Source organism: Microchirus variegatus (genome assembly GCF_963457635.1).
Source record: "Microchirus variegatus genome assembly, chromosome: 10".
Classification (NCBI taxonomy): domain Eukaryota; kingdom Metazoa; phylum Chordata; class Actinopteri; order Pleuronectiformes; family Soleidae; genus Microchirus; species Microchirus variegatus.
Window position 1 is genome coordinate 14673545 of NC_139811.1, and position 22603 is coordinate 14696147.

The 22603-nt window shown below is 40.3% G+C and overlaps 1 protein-coding gene across 2 annotated transcripts in view; it reads left to right on the forward strand.

Moving 5' to 3' along the window:
- The window catches only part of prkcab (protein kinase C, alpha, b), a gene marked incomplete at both ends in the record, with an annotated part of 99573 nt that overhangs the window by 59477 nt on the left and 17493 nt on the right, over positions 1-22603 (forward strand). For both annotated transcript variants that reach the window (XM_083896404.1, XM_083896405.1), the window contains 2 exons: positions 12321-12432; positions 13929-14057. In XM_083896404.1, coding sequence (XP_083752530.1) covers positions 12321-12432; positions 13929-14057 — 241 coding nt within the window. The remainder of the gene's footprint in view (positions 1-12320; positions 12433-13928; positions 14058-22603) is intronic.

Genomic DNA, 22603 nt, shown 5'->3' on the forward strand with positions numbered 1-22603 from the left:
CTTTACATTTTAATGTGTTATGTCATTTTAGCATGTAGTTCTACATGTTTGAACTAAGGACAAGAGTTGCAAATTAGCAATAACTATAAACTCTATGTGCAGCACATCAGCTGCATTATTTGTACAGGAACTATGTTAACTGTATTGTCCCTATTTAAATAAAATGATATTCTACTCTAATATTGGCACGTATCCATGAATAAAGAGCATTGTGTACGCATTCGTCAGCTACAACTAATCGTAGTAGCCTAGTGCGTGAAGAGACAATAAACATAGTAATTGCAATATGCATCTTCATAAGTTATTTTAATAAACACTTAAACTTTCTGTGCGATGTACAATGTTTGTGTGTTACTGTGTGTGTGTATAAGGCCACATGGGGCCCGTCCTCATTGGTTTCCATGGTGATGTCGCAGTGATTTACGTGCTGGTATGTTACCAGCCAGTCGTACGGTTCTCCCTTTAATAACCCACGCTGAGGGAAGTGGAGGTAAAATGGGACTGCTGCAAAGCACTGTGGGAAAGCAGGTGATATATGAGCCCAAAAGTGTTCCTGTCCCCCCCCCTGTTTCTTCTTGAACTTTTGTGACATTGTGGTAATAGTTGGCTTTTTAGTCCTTATGAAACTGCCCCATGTGTAAAAGTAAAACCTGATGTATAATTATTCACTGCTGAATGGTGTCGGCAGCAAACAGGAGAAGTGAGAGCGAAAACTATATATAATTCTGAGCCAGCAATTATCCCCTGCTTGTCTTCTTCCTCCTTTTGTTATTTTTAGCTCTACCTGCTCGCTAAAGTTCTTCTTGGCTTTGATTCTTTTGCATAATGTTGTTGATGTTTTCCCGACTGATGTTTTCTGCAGTTTTTATTCTCCAATGAGACAGAGATAGTGACGGCAGGGTGACATGCAGGAACTGTCACGTATTTATCTCTTCGGTAACTGATTCAGTGTTTTAGATAAGAGTTTATCTGAGCTGTTTTTTTATTATTATTATAAATTGCATTTAAAAATGGGAGCTGCCCAGTACATCCACAGTGTCTTTTCTCTGAGCAGATGGAGGTTCAAGGGCAATTTAAGTGATTTGACAACAGTATCTTACACCAATTAAAAAAAAAAGATGATAAGAGATGTAAGGCTTTCATACTGGCGTATTGTCAAATAATGATGTAAAACAAAATGAGGGCAATAAATAATACAATTTTCTTATTGAGCGCATGATTTTGATTGAGGTTTTTGCCACATTTTCTATACTTGAGAGGCTTTCTGAAGGAATTCAGTGCTTTATAGGGCTTTTCAAAGACTGCAGGTGCTGACCACATGCACGCAAACTAGAAGAATCAGGATATATCTAGAAAGTGCAGTCGATTTCTATAGCACCATTCACAGATAAAAATCACAAAGTACTTTAAATGAATACAGTAATTAAAGAGATATAAAAATACAATGGATAAAAACATAGACACAAAAACACAAACTCGACAAGCTCTAAAAGTGAGGACAAGGATTCTAAAATGTACTCGTGCAGCAGAGTTCTGAACTGTGAGCAGACAGTCGAGCTCTTTCTTAATTAAACAAGTAAAAATGCTGTTACATTAGTCCAAACGAGAAGAAATAAAAGCATGAATAATCATTTCAAGTTAGGCCTTAGACACTAGAGATCTTAAGTTTGCATCAGATGGAAGAAGCAGTTTATCTAGTTGTCTCGAGCGATTTTCAAAGTTCCTGAGGTTCTGCTGGAGGAATGAGCCTAAAGCTCCAATTTGCTGTTTAATCTGAGGGATTTTAGCATCAGGTGCGATTATTAGAGTCTCAGTCTTGTCTGACTTTAGCTGCAAGTAGTTTGATTCTAGTCAAGCCGTCGATTAAGGAGGCAGTTTATGGAGCTCTGCGGCTTTGAATGAGATATCTGAGAGTCAGTGCAATGTCAAATGCATTTTAAACTCTCCATTAATACAAAATAAGAAGAGAGGATAAAAGATTGTCGGAGCATATACTCCCGATCGAATTGAAAAAAATTAAAATCACTACATTTCTGAACGTACCACATTTTCTAAAAGGGGCCATACCTCATATTTATTATTGTCTAAGTTTAAATGTGTCAAAGTAGTTCCTACATGTGTTTACATTTTGTATGCGGTCATTTTTGTTGGTGCAGTACCAAGCCTGGAGTCCTTTTACTCTAAGTGGGATTCTCCACTACCTCTTGACAGAGTCAACCATCCTCCAAACGGCTCAGCCTCTCTCACAGCTCAATTACCACTGAGCAGAGATGGAGTTCTAACCGCCCGTGTTTTTCAATGGTACCCCGATACAAATAGCCAGAGAGAACTCCAGTCAGATGGCAGACCACCCAGAAATACACTCACAGGCTTCCTTCCGCTTGGCCTCTCGTGTGATTACAATTAAGATTTAGCCGCAGCTCAAGACAGAAAGAGGCACACACACATACTCATACACACACATACACACACGTGAAATCAAGCCTCATACCCAGTCAGTCTAATTAAACGCTGCGTTTGATGATGAAAGTTGAGGGGTGCAGTGCGGCTGCATCTGAACACTGGATCCGTTCTCTGTCATTAATTAGGGCACAGCAGGGAAGGATTAAGCCCCAACACCTGCGTCTGCTCAGTTTTATTTCACTGTCGCTCTAAGATGGGAAGTAAATGCGCTGGAGTATTAATGTACACTATTTATATGGTGAATACACTACTTTTTTCACTTGGTAAAATGGAGAATAAACTCCTATAATAATAAAGTCATTATGATTCTGCTGGGTTTGTTTAATTCACATTCAATTGCAGAGTAAAACGTGTTATAATTGACAGAAACACAGTGAAGAACAGTGAAGGAAGTGACGTTGATGTCGACTTTTTGTCAATTTTACACACTTCCTCTGTTGTTGTGGGAATGAGACATCTCAGATCCACTGTCTGATGATCAAATAACACATTTTATGTGGAAATTAGGAAGTGGTCAAGTGGCCCTTTAATAAACTAATGTCCGCTTCATGCAAACCATTGTCGTTCACACAAAGCTGTTTAAGCCTACTGGGAACAGGGGAGTCTTTCTGTGTTTGTAAGTTGTGTTTAGATCTGTCTGCGTTGTTGTCTCGCGCTGCACGCAGGGAGCGATTTGTTTTATGTCAAGACAGATGGCGGCAACAGCGACATTGTGTGAGTAAAGTGAGACGACTGCAAACGGGTCAGGGTAAGATTGAAGACGCCAAGAAGTGCCCGGGAAAAGTTTCAGATGCAAATTCTACTGCTCGGAGAACACGGCCTCTCAGCAGTTTGATGGGATAAAAGGTTCTTCCTGATAGTATTGCTTGACAGTTTTCAGAAGAAGGATGTAGAATGCAAAATAGATTCTGTCCGCGAACAGCAGTCAGAGGCAAAATTGTAACAGAAATGACCAAACGTAAACGAAGTGCAGCGTTAAAAGGTGACCTTGCCTTGGCTTTAGAGCTCCCTGTCCTAGGAGATAAGGCTTACAGTAATATTTGCAATGGAGTATTTTTATATAGTCTACATTATAGGATCAAGATCCTTTCATGATTACCAGCGTGCGTCCTCTGTCTATAGTGAATCTGTTTGTTTGCAGCTGTTGCATAATACTAGCAATAACACCAAACCTTCTCACGACTTATAAATACTGAAAGTCCTCATCTTAACTGACTACACATCCCATAAACAGAAAACAACATTATTCCTCAGTCCATAGAGCTTGCATACTGATGTTGCCCTGTGTACCATGTTTTCCACTAATGAGCTTGTTCACATCTTGTTTGCATCTGTTTGCGCTGCGACTTGTCTGCATGTGTGCGAGTGGTGTGTTTGATTATCCCAACGTCTTTCCATATGTAATTCGCTGAATAAACTATACTGGAGAGTCATACAATCAGAGGAGGCACAACATTAATGAGCTTTAACATCTGAATGCTGACAAGTTAAAAAGTCAAAGCCAATGCGTGGTTATTACGGTAATTTCACTCACGCTGTTGTAGGAAGCCGGCGAATCAGCGTCTTTGTCACCAGAGAGGAAAGAGTTAGAAAAATGCCTGTGCATGGTGTCCATTTTTGGCCTGTTTTTTGACATTGAGACATACAAATATTATTTTAAATACATTTTATACTGTTCCAATTTAAAATTGAACATGCAAAATGTGGTGTTCATGTTGAAATACAGTGGGGTTTTTTTAAACATTTTGTTTTTCTTCATTTTAAATTGTTAGTACACTATTTTAACAAGCAATATATTGTAAACAACTGCCAGATATTGAAAGTTCATTTGGGAAAATGGGCAAAAAACACTTATTCACAGCACATTTTCTGGCACCTTTATGGTTAAAATAAGCAAAAAAAATGCTTAGGTGTTACATGGTTAAAATGGCACAATATTGCTAAATTTAAGTTTTAATTCAATTCAATTCAATGTTATTTGTATAGCACCAAATCACAACAATACATCATCATAGACAACATCATAGACAACACATCAAGAGCAGAGAAACCCTACAGTTAACACATTCAGCAAACTCTAGGCATCAGTGGAGAGAAAAAGTATTTTAACAGAAGAAGAAATCTCTGACAGAACCAGACTCAAAGATTTGCGGCCATCTGCCTCGTCAGGTTGGGGTGAAAGGGAAAAATGGAGGACAGAAAGGACAAGAGGGAGGTGAGGTAGATACAGATAAAAGAGACAAGGAGCAGAAATACAGAAGTTTTAAATGTGTGTGTAGCCTCTTGTAGCAACATTGTAGTTTGTGTTTAAAGTTTACAGACCATAAATCTGTCATTAACATAATGAGGCTACAGTGGGATAGTCTGGAGGCAACGGCCCATTAAACACTGACAGGCGGCTGCAGGTGGAAAGAGAGAGAGAGAGAATGTCATCGTGCTATAATTAAATCAATGATTGATCGTCAATACAGCTGCCAGTGTCTCCCTTTACGGCCGTGGTGTGAAAACGCACACGGCCCAAAGACAACAAGCACAGTCACGTTTCTCTGGGGCTTAAGATCGATAGCCGGAGTTAAACTAGAGGAAAACCTATTCTTATAAGTTCTGAAATAAAAAAAAGTAAAAGGTCAGTTATGAGAGCACGTTTCAAGCCGTCTGCCCTCATTGCTTCAGATTCACTGCTGCTGCTTAATGCTGTTGATGCGTCTCGCGTCATCTCGCTCCGAACCGCTGTGAGTCACCGACTCGCTGCTTCATTATTGTTTTTATCAGTGTCAGAAGACAATTAGCTCCTACAAGTGGCACAGTTGGATTGTTTGAAGGCAGTCCCCCTCCCGCCCAGGTGTCTGTGTCTGAATGTCTCTGTGTTTGTGTGTCTGTATGTCAGGCGTTGTCAGTTTGACATCCTTGCACCCTTATTTTTTTGAGGACTGAATACTAAAAAATTGTAGTTTCACCAACATGCAAATTTTCAACATCTCTGCTCATTTCATCAAGACAGTTTGTCATCCACACATTATCACGCACTCATTCATTTGAAAAACATGACATGGTGAGTCAGCAGGGGAAAATGCTTCTGTCAAATCAGGCCTTATATTTTTTTTAAGAGGAGCAGCTTAGATATCTACAGTATAGATATTTATTAAAACAAAGGGGCAACCTTGGGCCAAGAGGAAAGGAATTGGACTGGAGAGTTGCTGGTTCAAATCTCAGGATGGGTCAATGCCTCTGAGCAATGCACCCAACCCCCGTTGCTCCCCAGTACTCCCCCGTGCTTCTGTGCCTGGCTTGTATGTGTTCACTACTGTTTGTTGGAGAAAATTCAGCCAACTTTAAGTTTAAAGTGATAATTCGGAATTTTGGACATAAGACCTATTTTCCAACCTAGTTTCCAGGCGATGGAGACGTCTGGAAACGTTTTCAAGAAAGTTCATTCAGTTCTTCTAGTTCCCGAGTTCCCTGGTGCTATGGCTAGCGCAAGTCAATGGTACAAGTTAGCATGGCATTAAACACTCATACCGACTCCACAGTGCACCCGAGGCAAATCAATTGTAACGGCAGACTATCGATGAACATATCTGTGTTGATAGAATAATATTTGAAACAAAACTAATCTAACCAAACTTTCGAACTATCCCTTTAATATTACTCACATATTTTTATATAAACAGCCATAACTTACCATAAGACACAAACTAGGCAGCTTTTATAGTTCCCTGCAGGTGTCTGGACATGATACACTATCTCAGCCGTGGTCCAACAAGCTCTCTGCAGAAGCCTGATAACAAGCCATTCATTTGAATCAGGTGTGTTGCAGCAGGGCAACATCTAAAACATGGAGAGTAGTGTTCCCTGAGGATCAGGGTTGAGAATGTATAAGACCTGGCTGGATGGCCAGAAGCGAGGCATTGTCTCAGTTCTCCTCGGATCTGAGCTGTCTTCAATCAAACCTGATAACCAATAACACATGCAGAGGTCAAATTCACTTTCACTAATTGGTGTGGGTGCAAAAATAATAATAATTCTAAATGATTCAGACTGGGATCCTGGCTTATGGGACACTTGTGTGTACTCTAAGGTTTAACACTCACTGTTTATATTTAAACTTATACTGTAGAATCCAGAAATACAGCAAAGGATTTGCACTTTTTCTCCTTGTAGCAAACGACATGAGCTGCAGCACGTAGTCAACTCGTGCGATGATGCTTCCTCTCGTTTCAAATCTAAATCACATTCAATAATTAAACTGAAGCTTGAGCTTGGAACAATATCACTTATCAAACTGCAAATTGCAATTAGATACTAAACCAAATTGTTCAGGCCCAGTGAGATTCCTCACGGCTAAAAACATCCCTGTGCGCTCTTTCTCTTTTTTTCTTATTCAGCAAAGCAGCTGAACTTCAGCCTTGAGGAAATAGAACGTTTTATCATCTGTCACTGTTACACGCTGTCCACCTCTTCTTCACTTTCCCTCTGTCTGTGTGCCATTTGTGGTTGTGTGGATGTCGACCTTCATGAACTTCAAACACACACACACACACCTAATTTTTATTAAGCCATTCCCTACTTCTTTTCCCTTCTCTGTTTGCTTTCCTCTGTTTACACAGTCTATCACATAATTTTCTCTAAGCCATTATCACCATAGCAACTGTGCAGTTGCACACATTGTTTCCCCAAGACCCTCATCCTAACACACAGACCCACACAGTATGATTCTTGTCTTTCAAATAGTTTCAGTATTTTGGGTGTGTTGATGTGTTTGAAAGATTAAGTTCCCCGCAGCGATGCCTGGGGACCATTTTGTTTTTGTGTGTTTAGTGCATTAGTTGCTCCACTGACTGACTGGAAAAACAAAAATAAGGAAGTCCCTGACAAAGCTGTGCTGGAGTCTGGATTTAGGAGTTCATAAAGTCTGTTATGAAAGTCCAGTCCACCATGAGTGTGTTGACATAAAGCAGAAGGCTCAGATCTAACCACTGTATCATATAACCATGATTACAGTTTGTCTGTTAAAGTCTTGCTTTACAGTAAATAAGGTGTTGCATGTGAACAATTAATACTCACTACATAATTTAACATAACCAGGAGAAGGCCCTACTTGTTGTGTAGTGGAAGCCTCGAATCACTGCCGATGCATTGTCTCTTTTGTTAACGTAACATTTAATGCTTAATGATGCAGGTTTTTTTTTTTTTTTTTTACAACAGATCAATGTAGGAAAAGGTAACTGAAGGGAAACAGGAAGTAAAGTTACATCAGGAAGTAAAGTTACATCAGGAAATAAAGTTACATCAGGAAATAAAGCTACATCAGGAAGTAAAGCTACAACAAGAAGTAAAGCTACAACACGAAGTAAAACTACACCAGGAAGTAAAGCTACGTCAGGAAGTAAAGCTTCAACAATAAGTAAAGCTACAACAGGAAGTAAAGCTACAACAGGATGTAGCGCTACAACAACAAGTAAAGCTACAGTAGGAAGTAAAACTACATCAGGAAGTGAAGCTACAACAGGAAGTAAACTACAACAGGAAGTAAAACTACAACAAGAAGTAAAGCTTCATCAGCAAGTAAAGAACAAGAAGTAATGCAGCCAGGAAAACCAACATATTGCTTACTGCACTTCAAAATAAAAGCACCTGCAGTTCCACGTTTTTAAATTAATGTCAAATGTCTCTTTCACATTCACACACATTTTAACATCCCTTTTAGCAGTTTTAAAACAGGTAACTTGATAGCTAACTATAATATTCTTTAATAATGTGAAACTTAACTTCAACTTATACAATTAATAATAAAACATCACGACTAAGTCTCCATACTACTGAGAAGTGACACAGAAATCATCTTTGTTGGCTTGACGTCTACTGGACGACCTCTGCACTTGTTTGATGTTGTATTCTGACATGTTTCCTTCACCCTCTCCTTTTCTCTCTGATGTACCCGCTGCTTGAGTTTTCTCTGCCTTCACCTCGTCTTGGTCTCTGCTTGGATGTTGTGGCTTGAGCTGTTGCAGATCAAATCGAATTCTCAGCATGCTGCTGGAAATAAAACCGGAAGACCATGACATGTTGAGGAGGCATCTGTGAGCCTCGATCGCGTCTTGGAATATTTCACACACACACAAACACACGTGTGAAAGTTGAGCTGGAAAGCACATAGTGTGAACAAGGCTTTGTGTACACTTCAGTGGATGGAGTGCTCCAACAACAAATCAGACCAGGATGATCAGAATGATCATCAACCCAGTTAGTATAAAGCATGTGAATGACATCAGCCCTCTTTACTCTCCCATTCACGTTTTTATGGCACTAATATCCCATAAGTGATGAGATATTATTACCTACTTCCATGCCTGTGCCTGGTAATGGCTCACTGTAATTAGCCAGAGAAGCGTTTACCTCGTTGTCATTCCCTCATCTTTGACTTCTCTTCCTCTTCTGCTTGATGTGGCCCTCGCTCAGAGGAATTCAGCAGTGGTATTATCTCGCCTCACTGCAGCCATTTTACCTCCTGGTTTTCGCCGAAGCAGCAGGAGCTCTGACAGTTTGCATACTAACATGTTTGCCCAGCGCTACATGATGTCTGCTATTTAAATGTCTGAGAGTGTGTTTCATAGATACAGACTGAGTTGCCGTCTTATTTGGCTCTTCATTTTGAGATATGATCTTTCTTTCTTTCTTTTTCAATTACGTTTTACCTGAATTTGCCAGTGCTTCAGCTCCACAAAATATCCCCTTTGGACCGTACATGTTTGACTGTGAGTCAGGCACTCTTTTGTCTACGGATCACTCTGGAATAGAACCTAAAGGCTTCTGTATGTGCTGTGATGTGTTTTTGCTCATGCATGTTTGCATGTGCATCTACGTGAACGAGCAAAAACAACTGCAGGGTTGCAGTTGTCGTCTCCGAGCTCCCGTTTGTTTTCACTCACGGATGGATCATTGAACACTTAGAGCAGGACCTGGGGCAACTTTAGCAGTGTGAATATTATATTTATTATTTGTGATTTATGACATCATACCTTTTTTCACATTTTTTGTGGGGGAGTTGTTCCCCACCCAAACTGTGTAAAAGTGGGCTATACAAATATAATCGATCGGTCTGTGCTCCGTTTTTGGCACCGTGCAACTCGGGCTCTCTGACACCGGTGGGAATAAATCAAAAACATCTACAACGGTGTTCACTCAACCAAACATTTTAATGTGGCAGCAGCGTGGGCCAGAGTGAAAGCTGCCAAGTGTTCTGCCTCTTCAGCCATTTGCACATTTAATATTGTACATATTATTATGTTTGATACATAATCAAAACAAAGAAAGAAAAGGGCTCTATCTCAAATTTCTTTCAATATGCAGGGGAGTTTTTTTTTTTTTTTTCAATCGTTCTACATTTCTTGTATCATCAGTTGCTCCTGATGTTACTAAGATTACATGATATGGAGCATAACTTTCATTGTGTTATGCAATGACTGCTGGTACATTTTTTTGGAGCACCAATAAAACCTAAATCATAAGAAAAAACTGTTTTTAAAGTCTCACAACAATCTGTCAGCTTTGTCAGCTTCAAATATGGAATGTAACTATATTAGCACAGTTTTCTTCCTGAAATGTGATCTCCTTCATTCATGTTGAATTGTAAAGCCTTCAGCACAGTTTTTTCTTATTATTTAGGTTTTATTGGTGCCCAAAAAATACATTTCCATTTCCAGATTTGAAGTCTAACCTAATGTAAGCCAGTTAATCTGACATCCATTAGGTTCAAATCTGGAAATGGCTCAACTCTAGATGACTGTGAGTGGATTTCCTCCCCATTTGCAACAATCGCTCAAAGAGAGCGAAAGAAATGTATGAAGGAAAGATATGAGAGAAAGGAGTAAGCTTGGTATAAAAGTAAGAAACGCTCTCGCTGTCTAGAGACTTGAAAGTGAGGACAGGTAATTCAGTCAAATAAAGGGAGACACTGGGGAGACACTCGCTCCTCTGCCTCTGTCTGTTTCCATGAATGTTCACTGCGCAACATATTTTTAAGTTCCCACAACTATTAAGTGAGGAAAAGGCCAGGAGAGAAGACACAGGGACCATGAGTACGATCCATCAAACCACAGTTTTCTCAACAGCGTCCTATTGTTTTTTCATACTTCCCCTTCCCCGATGTTTCTCTCTCTTTTGCACTCGTCTTCTTCTTTGTTCATGATTCTCGCTTGATTTAGCATGTTTGTGTTGATGGAAAAAAAGGCCGCTTCTCAGTCAGTGGCCTGTATAATTACACACGGAGTGGTTCTGACACATTTCAGCTCTACGGAGGCGACACTCGAGGTTTATCTGCCCTCATTTGCAGGGCTTTAATTACAGCTACGTTTGTTTGTGTGGCGGTTGTAGAAATTAGCTTGCCTCGGCTCTTTGTAGTACTAGTGAAACTTGGCCAGGTAGAATATAAAGAAGATTACCCACCTGTTCTCTTGGAAATTGATTTTTGCTTAAAAAAATGTTGCTTACGAGTTTGATTTATTATATTTTTCTTGGCCACAGTGGCAGATGTTCTGGCTAAGATAACCACTTGCTCTGTAACAATAACTCTGGTACTACAGGATCACTGAGCTGTGTTTATTTGTGCCTTTAGAACTTTTGAACACTGAACCAGACAGAATGCTGGTAAGGCTTTCAAGATGACATGATGTTGCGGACTTGACACATTCCCATGAACTGATAACGACCTGACAAATCCTTCCCAGATGGATATTTTTGTTTCTTTCTTTCTTATCCAGCAATGTACATGAGTGTTAAGTGTTAATACGATTTACCATCAAGATTAAGGTAACATTATAAATCTCTGTGGAGAAATGTGTCCTCTGTATTTTACCCGTCCTCTACTAGGAATCTTCCTAGAACTACACTCTTAAATATAAAAGTGCTAAATACACTCTTAGAAATAAGGGTTCCAAAGGGGTCCTTCTACAAGGGCTGATCGGTTCTACCTGGAACCATTTGCTTCTGAAAAACCCTTTCCTGAATAAAGGGTTTTTCAAGGGTTCTTGGTGGAACCCTCCAAAATGGTTCCAGATGGAACCTTTATAAAAAAGGTTATACCTGGAGCCAAAAAGGGTTCTCTTATGAGGACAAGCCAAAAAACCTGATATGGTTCTACTTAGCACTTTTATTGTGTAGAACCATATAAGTTTCCTCGGCTTGTCCTCATAGGAGAGCCCTTTTTGGTTCCAGGTAGATCCTTTTATAAAGGTTCCACCTGGAATCCTTAGTGTTACCAAGAATCTGTTCAGGAAAGGGGTTTTAAAGGGTTTACTGGATCCAAATGGTTCTTACTGGAACCATTAGTGTCACCAAGAACCCTTGAAAAACAAATGGTTCCAGGTAGAACCTTAGGCCTTGTATAAGAACACTTTTGGAACCCTTATTTCTAAGAGTGTAGGAGCAGTTGGCCGCCACTGATTTTTTTGTTTTTCCCCCTTCATCAGAAATGTTAAGACTTTTGATTGGTGAGACTTATAATTATACCATAATATACCATCTCTATTCTGATAGATTTGTGACGCTAAATAGTTAAAGATCTTGACTTCATTTCTAGTCTTTTGAAGCAAGAGGGGGAAAAAAGCCAAAACGTTGGCACACTTTTATCTCATTTTGTTTTGTTTTATATAGCCCCTTGGTCCCTCTCCCTCAAAAGGCCCTGCCTTGTGCCTGCCTGGTTAAATAACTTTAGGTCAAATAAAAGTATTTTCTCCAAGTACTTAATCCATAAAGCACTTTAGGTGACATCTTTAACTCTACATCTCTTAAACTTGTCTCTTTAATCAATCAGTTCCAATATAAATGGTGGTTTTTTTTCCCCTCTCTTCGATGCTCAGGACCCCAGAAGCAAGCACAAGTTCAAGATCCACTCGTACGGCAGTCCCACCTTCTGTGACCACTGTGGTTCGCTGCTGTACGGACTCATCCACCAAGGGATGAAATGTGACAGTAAGTGTGTGAACGTGCATGTGTGTGTATGTGTGTGAGCACCTTTGTCAAAAAAAAAAAATATGCTGTGCTGGTTTCCATCCTAGAGCGGGCTCTAATTAGAACAGATGGGAATAGACTGGCACTGTACTACACTCCCCACATCTGAGGCTCATGCAGAATATACTGTCCCGACCTGCTGAGTTCTCTCTGCTCCTATTCTTTCCACCCACACTCCTCTTATTAACTCCTCCTTTCTTCTTTATCATTATTACTCCACCCTGCACTTTCTTTTCCTCACATTCATTCTCCTTTTAGTCTCATCCTTTCTCTTTCTTCCCTCTCTTGACACCCATTAGTTTCCCTTCTTCTCTTTACACTTTCTCCTTTTCTACTTCTACATCATGGTTTTTATTTCCCTCCTCATTTTATTCTTAATTGAGTCTGTCACTGCTGTACATTCCCTCTGTCCCCACTTCCACCATTCCCACTTAATCTCCATCCATCGCTCTCTCCTCCTCTTAATCTGTCTATCATCTGTGCTGTCTCTGGTGGTGGCCTCGTCACAGATGGTAATGGGAGCACACCAGAACAAATTGATGCGAGGAGGCCATCGCTATTGCGAGCTGCTTCCCCGATCTCTCGTGTCTCCTCCCAGCGTGTCAGCTTGACAAGCCTGCTGAGCGGAGGGAGAGAAGAAGAGGAGATGGAAGGTCGGATGGAAGAGGACCAAAAAGGCGAGGGAGGGCAGAATATTCAGAGGGGAGGAAAGAGGGAGGATGTCAGAGAGAAAGTTAGAGGACAGTAAGGGACATAGGAAAGTAGGGGGAAGAGATATTTATGACAGCATTTATAGATTAAAGGTACAGCAGGCAGTTATTTTTTGGCATTCTTGATTAATAATTACATCATTACGTTACATTTCAGCAAAATGTGAACAAGGTTCAAAAGGGTCCTTCTAAAAGGGCTGTTCTACCTTTCCCGAAGAAAGGGTTTTTCAAGGGTTCTTGGTGACACTAATGGTTCCAGTAAGAACCATTTTGATCCAGAGAACCCTTTAAAACTCCTTTCGTGAATAAAGGGTTTTAAAAGGGTTCTTAGTGGGTGGAACCCTCCGAAAGGGTTCTAGGTGGAACCTTTATTAAAAGGGTCCTCCTATGAGGACAAGCCGAAAAACCTAACATGGTTCTACTTAGCACTTTTATTTCTAAGAGTGTATGGCTCCTTGCCCATCTATTGTATAAAGTGAAATTAACATTATTTTAGAACAGTGTTTCCCAATCCTGGTCCTCAGGGACCTCCACCATCAAATTAGACGATGACACCGTCTGTGATGTAGCTTGATCTCTGCTTAATGTCTGTTTTGTTCAAGTGCACAAACCCCAGGAAATACAGTCAAGCTCATTTATCCTCATACGAGATTGCAAGAAAGAAAAAGAGGCAACCTTTCACTGTGAACATGAGGACATCTAACGCATCACAAAGGACTGAATTTAATTTTTTCTGTCTCCGTCCAGCCTGCGACATGAACGTGCACAAGCAGTGTGTGGTCAACGTGCCAAGCCTGTGTGGAATGGACCACACCGAGCGCCGGGGTCGTCTCTTCCTCAAGATTGAGGTCAGCGGGGACAGGCTACACGTCACAGGTATATTTTTGTGTTGTACTTCACGCAGCTCAGCTTCACATTGATGCGAGTTATAGTGGTTCCCTGATGTGACTCGAGCGGTGCAAAATAGAGGTCTTTGAGGGAAAGAAATGTCTGGATTTAGATTTCCGTGGTCACAGGGTTTTCTCTCTCTCGCCAACACTTTCATGTTGGCTGTGATGAAACTGTGACTCAGATGTGTGATCTTCAGCGACACGTTGTTCACGTCGTTGGACTTAATTTATACTTTCATTCAGATGTCCAGACTAATGATGTGGGAAAAAAAATGGTGAATTGTTTCTGCACTTCACAGGCAAAAGACTCACCTTGTTTTTATCCATTAGCTCCAATAAAAGTCAAACCGTTTCAAACTGTCAAATTGGTATCTGATGGTATTTTGTGTGGTGCTTGGAGGAATGACAATAACCACGCACAATAAACGCCAGCACACAATTATGAAAGGTTTTTAATGATGTAGATGCGACCTAATATTGGAAAACAAATTGATAGTGACCTGACATGTAAATAAAGCATGCATAGCAAGTATGTTGTGTGTTTTTTATAAAACTAAATTATTTTAGTGGAGTTGAATTGCAATTTTAGTCACGATTAAATGTGCAGATATTGTGCGTATCAAGTTACTTATGAGTGTAGGAGGTGTAGGTTTTTTGTTTTTTTTTAAATAGAACCCAAGGTTGTCGCCTTCAGATGGATTCTCTGAACTACTTTCTGCCAGTACTACTACTAATAATAATACATTTTATGTATATATAGGCGCCATTCAGGACACTCAAGGTCACCATGCAAAGTATAAAGACAGTAATGCACATCTCATTGCCCTCTGATTCATTCAGGACCATGTGAACTCAAATGCAACAGAGAGACACTATTAATACTCTACTTATTATTAGTCATTTACAAAGGTTCAGTTTGTTTCCTGACCTCTTTTAATGCTGAATGTAGCATAGTGCACACTGAAGAAATGTGTAAATCTGTAAAAATGTTCAGGAAAATACAGTAAAATGTTCCTCCTGTACAATATGCTGCGTTGCCTACAGTTTCCTCTATGCTATCTATCAAAAGAGAACAATAAATGACAAAGAATATTAATGAGCACATGTTTCATAATCCAGGTTTTTTCTCTTTAAAGGCGCCATATGTTAGAATGTGGCCAAAAACGGTTACTACACTCAAATTCAAAATACAGAGGTCTTTTAGGTTTCGTTTTCTCTTTCTGCCATTGTAACTCAGACGTAACTGGCAACCCGTGGTTGCTCGGCAGCACAGACTCTACTGACTGCAATGATTGGTTAGACGGCGGTAGGTGGCGCCACATTTCAAAACATAAACATGATTTGCTGTCCGCAAAATATTTTTGTTTAATGCGAATATTTTGACTGTGCTGTACTTGTTGTGAGTTCAGTATGTTATATGAATATTATTACAGTCTCTGTGACATATTAGGAGGATTTTATGGCCAGTTGCTTTAGATGTACTACATAATTCACCTTTAAAAAAAAAAAAAAGTTTACATTTGTGATTTGTGAAAAACTACAAGTTCCAATTGTGTCAGCATTAAAAAAATGACTACGTTCATGACCTGTGTGTATCGTGTGTGTGTGTGTGTGTGTCGTGGTGTGTATTTTCAACACTACTAAATTATCCTGTCAATCATGAGCAGCACCTGAAGTGCAGAACTGTCCCGTGTTAAAATGCTATTGGCAGGGAGGGAAATGACTGCTGGGTCACATCCACAACCTCTGTCACACACGCACACACACACACACACACACACACACACACACACACACACACACACACACACACACACACACACACACACACACACACACACACACACACACAGGCAGTGTTGGTCAGGGAATATGTAGGAGGACTGTATGTGTTTCTAACTTAATGCGGATCAACCAGGAATAAGTTACACATAAAATAGAAGTGGCAGATGTGTTTTGTTGGGTTTGCTTGTTTGTTTTTTATTTCTTTATGATAGAAAGACATGGGGGAGTGGGAGAGAGAGGTGTTTTTTTTTTCCACAGAAGACTTGAATCCTTTGTTCTCTCGACTTGCATTAATGAGTTTATTTATATTTTTGGTTTGTGTTTATTTACCACGTTTTACACAAGATTCTGCTCACTCTCTCTTTCTTTCTGTGTCACTGTTGAATAAGCTCTGAGCTGCAGTAAACACCGACAGTTACATATTTCCTGCCCTTGTTTACACCTGTCTATGGAAGTCACTTCAGAGACATTGGTGGAGTCGTTGGCATGGTTACCTCAGTTGGACAGGGCTGAACGAGAGAGAGAGACAGGAGAGACGGCTGTTACCATGTCAAATTGATGTCCCCCTAATTTGATATGTATTTATAGTCTTGATGGCCACTCATACACACTAAGAAATCAAAGTATGAGTACCTTTTTGCTGTCGCTCCAGTTGTACCCTGTATCAAGGTACTGTGAAATATTAAATTTTCAGTTATAGATACCTGTGGCTACATTTTTTTGTGCGTTTGAAATGGTTAACCTAGGCATAATATTGTTGAAATTCTCAACAAATGTCAGGTTGTTTTGTAAAAAGATACTTAATTTAATGCAAAACAAAGGGAAACATTTAGAGTGCTTGTTCTTAATAGGTTATTATGCTCTTATTTGACAAATTGTGCTGTATGTGGGTGCTGAACTAAAATTGGTTTGACACCCTTGATGTAGTTCTATTCTTGGCTGCACAGTGCAGCACAGAGTTCTACACAAACTTCCAGCCTCAGAGTATTTACGTGTCCAGTGGATACATTTTATATATAACGGCAATGTGCCAGCTAGAGCTGGCAAATGATGGCTTTTCCAAATGCTAACTGCTGTTAGTTGCCAGAGCCTCAGTGACGCTGACGCAGTTTCCTGTGTCTCATTTGCATTTAAAGAGACAGGCACTCAAAACCAAGCGTTCTGAACAGGGCTGTTTTGGCAGGGTGATTGAACTGCTGTGGTGCTTCATCCTTATGGTATTTTGACCAAAGCATGTCACAGACATGTTCATTAGAACACCAGGGAACTAGGTTAACTTAGGATAGGCTATAATATGATTACTTTACAGTAAATCTAAACATTTCTGCTGTTAGTGCTGAAAGTGTTATGGTAACAACAGGGACCGGACCCAAATGCAAGACACAGAACATAGTAATGCAGTTAAAGTCAATATTTATTTGTGACATGGTGAATAAATGTGCAGGGGAAGGGGTGCTGGAGAATGCTGGAATCCCACGTGGTTTGGTGAAAGTGGCAAGTGAATAAGAGTCTCGTTGTTTGGCGTCTCCACATGTAATGGCAGACCTGAGTCCAACTGGGAGATGTGTTCTGGGGCAAAGACAGTCGGGCAGGATCACAGAGAGGTCGGCAATGTAGCGAGCACAAAGCAGGCATGGACAGCAGGCAGGTGAATGGAACAGGTGTTCACACAGAAAAAGATAACTTCTAGAAAGCTGGCCAACACTGTCACCACGCTGTAGAAAGTGGACGATCTGGCGATGAGTGGCTGGAAATCCAGTGGCTTTATGGATTGGGTCTGATTGTGAAAATGAGTTTCACCTGCTGACTGCAAGAGAGAGTTAGTCACGCCCACACACAGAGCACACAGACGGGGGGAAGGAACAGGAGGAAAAACAGACAACAAACAGAATAGAAGGAGGCGCTGTAAGTAGCTTTTGGACAGTGTGTCTTCAGTTGGACACGCTAGCTGTTTTGCCAACTGTGTGGTTAACCTGCTTAAAGGGGAAATAAGTAGTTTATAGTGCCATCTAGAGGAGAGGCTGAAATTTACAACAAAGACCTGCTGCTCTCCTCACCCCCTCCCTTCCCTGAGCGCTACGGTATCCGCAGCTGGTCAAATGTCGTCCTCGTCGTCTTTCTCCGTGTCAGCAGATGAGGTTCGTGAGGCGAGGGAGAGGGCGAGCTACCGCGGCCGTAACAGACGAAGCGGAGAGAGAGGAGGCGGGACTTCCGCTACAAGTAAAGAGACGCTTGATTTGTTCTCTCGCGTTTGTCCTTACAGGCTCCGGTAGAAACATGGTGTCTCGCTGCTAACAGTGGCTATGCAACCGCGGTCCGCGGTTATGTTAAAGAAGATTGTTTTATGCCTCTTTCAAAAGAGAGGAGAATATGACAAATGAATTGCCAAATCACATGTGCAAATGTATGAATCAATATTGAAAAGTGTCAGGTACTCGTTGCTAAAGGCTACAAGGTCTCCAAATGTAAAGAGAGACATATTTTTTCAAAAGCAACTCTGTCTTTATTATTTCGTTTAGAAAGAAAAAGTCCAAGGTAAACTTCAGATAAAGTGAAGAGAACAGTGAAATGAATGAAGCTGGTGGAGCCATTTAGACAAAGCATGTGCTCTGATTGAAAAGAAGACAGAGATCAATACTGAGAACAATGCACAAGGAGAGAAGGCGACAGACGTGTGTGTGTGTGTGTGTGTGTGTGTGTTCTGCTGTGTTTTGTTGTTCGGATGTTGTATTTCTGAACAGTGAAGCTTCGGCTTGTTCTCCAGTTTCTCTCCGACTCCTACAGACGAGTGACGAACCTCTGTGGTTTACCACACCGGTGTGGACTTGATTAAATATTCCAAACCAAATAAACAGACCCGACTCACAGGCCCTCTCTCTATATATATATAACCCCTGTTCCTTTTCCTCTGCTTTCCGCTCTGCCACTGTTCTCCATCCCTTTTTTCCAATATTGACATTTCCTTCAAGACCATGTCTTCTTCTTCTCGCTCTGCTTACTGAGCTGTGTCCATTCAATCATGTTCCTCTTCCTTCCTTAATGTTGTCAAAATGACTTTTCTTCATCCTCTTCTTGTGCACCCTCTGTCTCTTTTTCCTATTTATCCATTTGTTTGGACTCTCTTTCTTCTCCCATCTTTGTTTTTCCCCCACTCATTACGATGTGATCTCCTTTTATTGAGGAGTTTTATGAAAACACAAACATGCAAATGTCCCCCTTGACCTGTTTACAGAAGCACACACACACACAAACACAGAGAGAGATAGAGTGGCACATCAGAGGAATAATTAAATATTTACAAAACAACAAATTATATCAGTGCACACACTGTTATGCAATATGCTATATTAACCTCTGATGCTTCTCATTTGTTCGTATTATTGTTTTACCATGTATATATTCAACATGATTAAAATTGCAGGATGTAACTTTAATGTATGTCACTGGTAGCAAATATGACAGTTTGCAATGATGACAACTAAAAAAACAAAAAACACTTAATGTTTAAAACAACAAAAAATAGTTCTAACAAAAAATTAGTTATTTATAATAAATATTCATTTATTATAAATATGTATTCAATAACTGAACTGATACAGCTGTAGAAATGATTGGGTACATGGGAATGTTGTAAATTGCATATAATCAGTATTTCACCCTAAAATAAAAGCTTTGTTTTGCATGTGGATCCCTGATATCAGCACAACAGGGATTCATCCATCTCCCGTTTTTTCCCAGCCAGTGATTATCCGGCATTTATTGGTCAAACATGGCACTGATGCAACTGCATATTTGAATTTCAAAACCTTTTCAGGAGCTCTGGCACTCGTTTATAGCGTGTTTTTGTTTAGTTAGGTCGCATACAGGTGAAGAGGGGTGACACACGCAGTATGTCTTTGTGAGTATGTTACATAGGAAATGGTTAACAGAGTATTGATTGCAACCTTGGACTAAGGGCAAGGACTAAAGTTTATGTTTAGACTTGCTGTTGTGTCCAGGTGTTACAACATGCTCACTTTAAATCAGTGTTTCCCAATCCTGGTCTTGTGGACCAACATGTTTCTGCATGTTTCCCTGCCCCAACACACCTGATTCAAATGGTGAGCTTGTTCTCAGAAGCCTGATAATGAATCGTTTATTTCAATCATGTGTGTTAGAACAGGAAAAAATGCAAGACAAGGCTTCTCACTCCTGGTCCTGTAGAGCCACTGTCCTGCATGTTTTAGGTGTTTTCTGCTCCAACACCCTTGATTCAAATATGGCTCATTATCGATGGGCTGACCGTTTGAGTCAGGTGTGTTTGAGCAGGGAAACACCTAAAACATGCAGGACAGTGGCTCCTCAGGACCAGGAGTGAGAAACCCCTGCTGTAAGACATGCAGAGCAGTGATAGTTAAACACTGCTTTAGATGATCATTCATCTGAGATATAAGGCAATTAACACATTGCAGATGATCCACACTCTAAAAGTGTTAGCTAAAAGCTGTTGTACTTCATTGTGTTTTTGTTTATATTTAGGAAAAAGCAGAACATTTCACATTTTCACTTCTGTGCGTGGGATGGTTGCAAGACAGACGTGCAGAGGGTGGTGGTTTCGCTTGTCCTCAGACACTTGATGCACAAAACAATAACATAAACAACAGTTTTTTTTTGTTGTTGTTTTTTTTTCCCTCATTGATAGTAAAAAAAAAAGAAGTGAAATCTCGTGCAAGCAGGAAAGCACACACACAGTTTTGTGCAACTATTCTTCTTAGGACCCTGCATTGACTTCCATTCATTTTTGGATAAATAAACCATAACCATAGTTAATGCCCATAATCCTAACCTTAACGTAAGCACTTAAACCAGTTATCAGAAGTAGACACACACAGACACACTCATTTTAATGGTAACTATCTCATAAGGAGGAAAGAGAGGGGAGGACGTAGAAGGCGAGCAGTTCTTGTTGTATCTAAGCAACAACAGAGAGCAAAGATTGTCCTTGATCACCACTGATGGTGATGTTTAACTGTGTATGAGTGTGTGTGTGCGTGTGTGTGTCTGTATTTTGAATATGCTCTTTCTGAGTATACAAAAACAGAACATTCAATCAACACACACGCACACACACGCACACGCACACGCTTTTATATCCAAGCCCCTTACCCTAACCTTAAACAACACAACTAAAAGCCTCACCCACTAACCTTTGACCTCACTCTGACATAAACCTAATTTTAACCGCTAAAATTCACATCTGGATTGAGCAAGAATGTCCTCACAATCCTCCGTCCTCATGTAAATCCTCACCTCTGCTGGCTGTGGTAAGTTTTACAGGCATCAGTCGTTTCCATGGCAACGAAATGCCATTGAAGAACACCAATGCAACTTCAGCAAGCCCGTAAACAATCGTATGAGGAAACAGACAAACTGAAACAAACATACAAAAACACAAACAAACCCAAAACTTGAATAAGTACCGTAATTCCACTCTATCACACACACACACACACACACAGAAAAACTACACATGTATGCGGTTTAAACACTTTTTCAAACATGAACAGTGTCCGAGCTTCTCGGACACTTTCATTATACATACAAATCTGAATCTACACTGCCCTCTACAGCCGAAAACTGGAAGACCATGAAAAGAATGTGACATTGCATGAAAATAAGACAATTGTTTTCAGTGTTAAACTTCTATGAAACACATTAATTATTTGTCCCACTATTTACTTTTTCTTCTTTTTGTTACTGCTTCTCGTACATGGAGGAATTTAAAGGTGTTCTTTTAGTTCCGTGTCTAATATTTTGTTCACAGAATGTAAAACAAAAAATGAGCCATTACAACTATTACAAACTATTTTCCCCCTAATTCACAACTATTAGTATGTTGTATTGATGTCGCTTGACATGATATGGTCACATTCGGTAATGAAAGCAAACTAAAATGTCATAAAAACTATGATGACGTGTCACAGAGACGGAGTGAAATGAGCTGCAGTGACTCCACATGACATTTTTCTGCTGGCTTTGTTTTTTCAGCCCAGGGAGATTATGCTCCAGAGCCAAACTTCCCTTCTTTTTTTCACATTCTACAGCTTTAATGAAGAATCTCATCAAATATGTCCTCGTGTTAAAGTTCACACTGACTCGGTAGAAGCTTCAGTTTGGCGGTGTGTTTGTTTCTGCACTGCGTCCGATTACATTTAAATATGCAGAGTGGGGAAGCTGCAGCTGATTAACACAGTCGTAGAGAATTAATGTCATCCTGTTTCTGCTTTTCTTTCTTTCTTTCGTCCTTCCTTTCTTTCTCACTGAGGTCCCTTTCATGTCCGTCTTCAGTGATTGTTTAATTCATGCCGTGAGAATTAATAAGTGTCCTGTTGCTTCGGTTTGTTTGTGCGTTTACATGACGTTGCTCAGTGGAGCAGTGATGGTGTCGCCTGTGGCCACTTACAGTAGATCTTGTCGCCATGGTGAAGGTGACACGCTCGCGACACCTCGTGCCCCCCCGACTCCTGTTGCTATGTTACAGGAGGCTTCTTTTTTTTCCCATTTGCCAGTTATGACACAAGGAAATGTCACACCTCTCTTTCATTATCTTCTGATGTGTTGCCAAACAATGACAGATACATAGATTACACTGGTCACTCGATTGTCTTACTTTACAGTATTTGTGAAATCCACACGTAGGCAAGTTATTCCTTTCAGTTATTCTTGTGTATGTTTTATTATTATTTTATGAGTGCATGTGCCCTAACA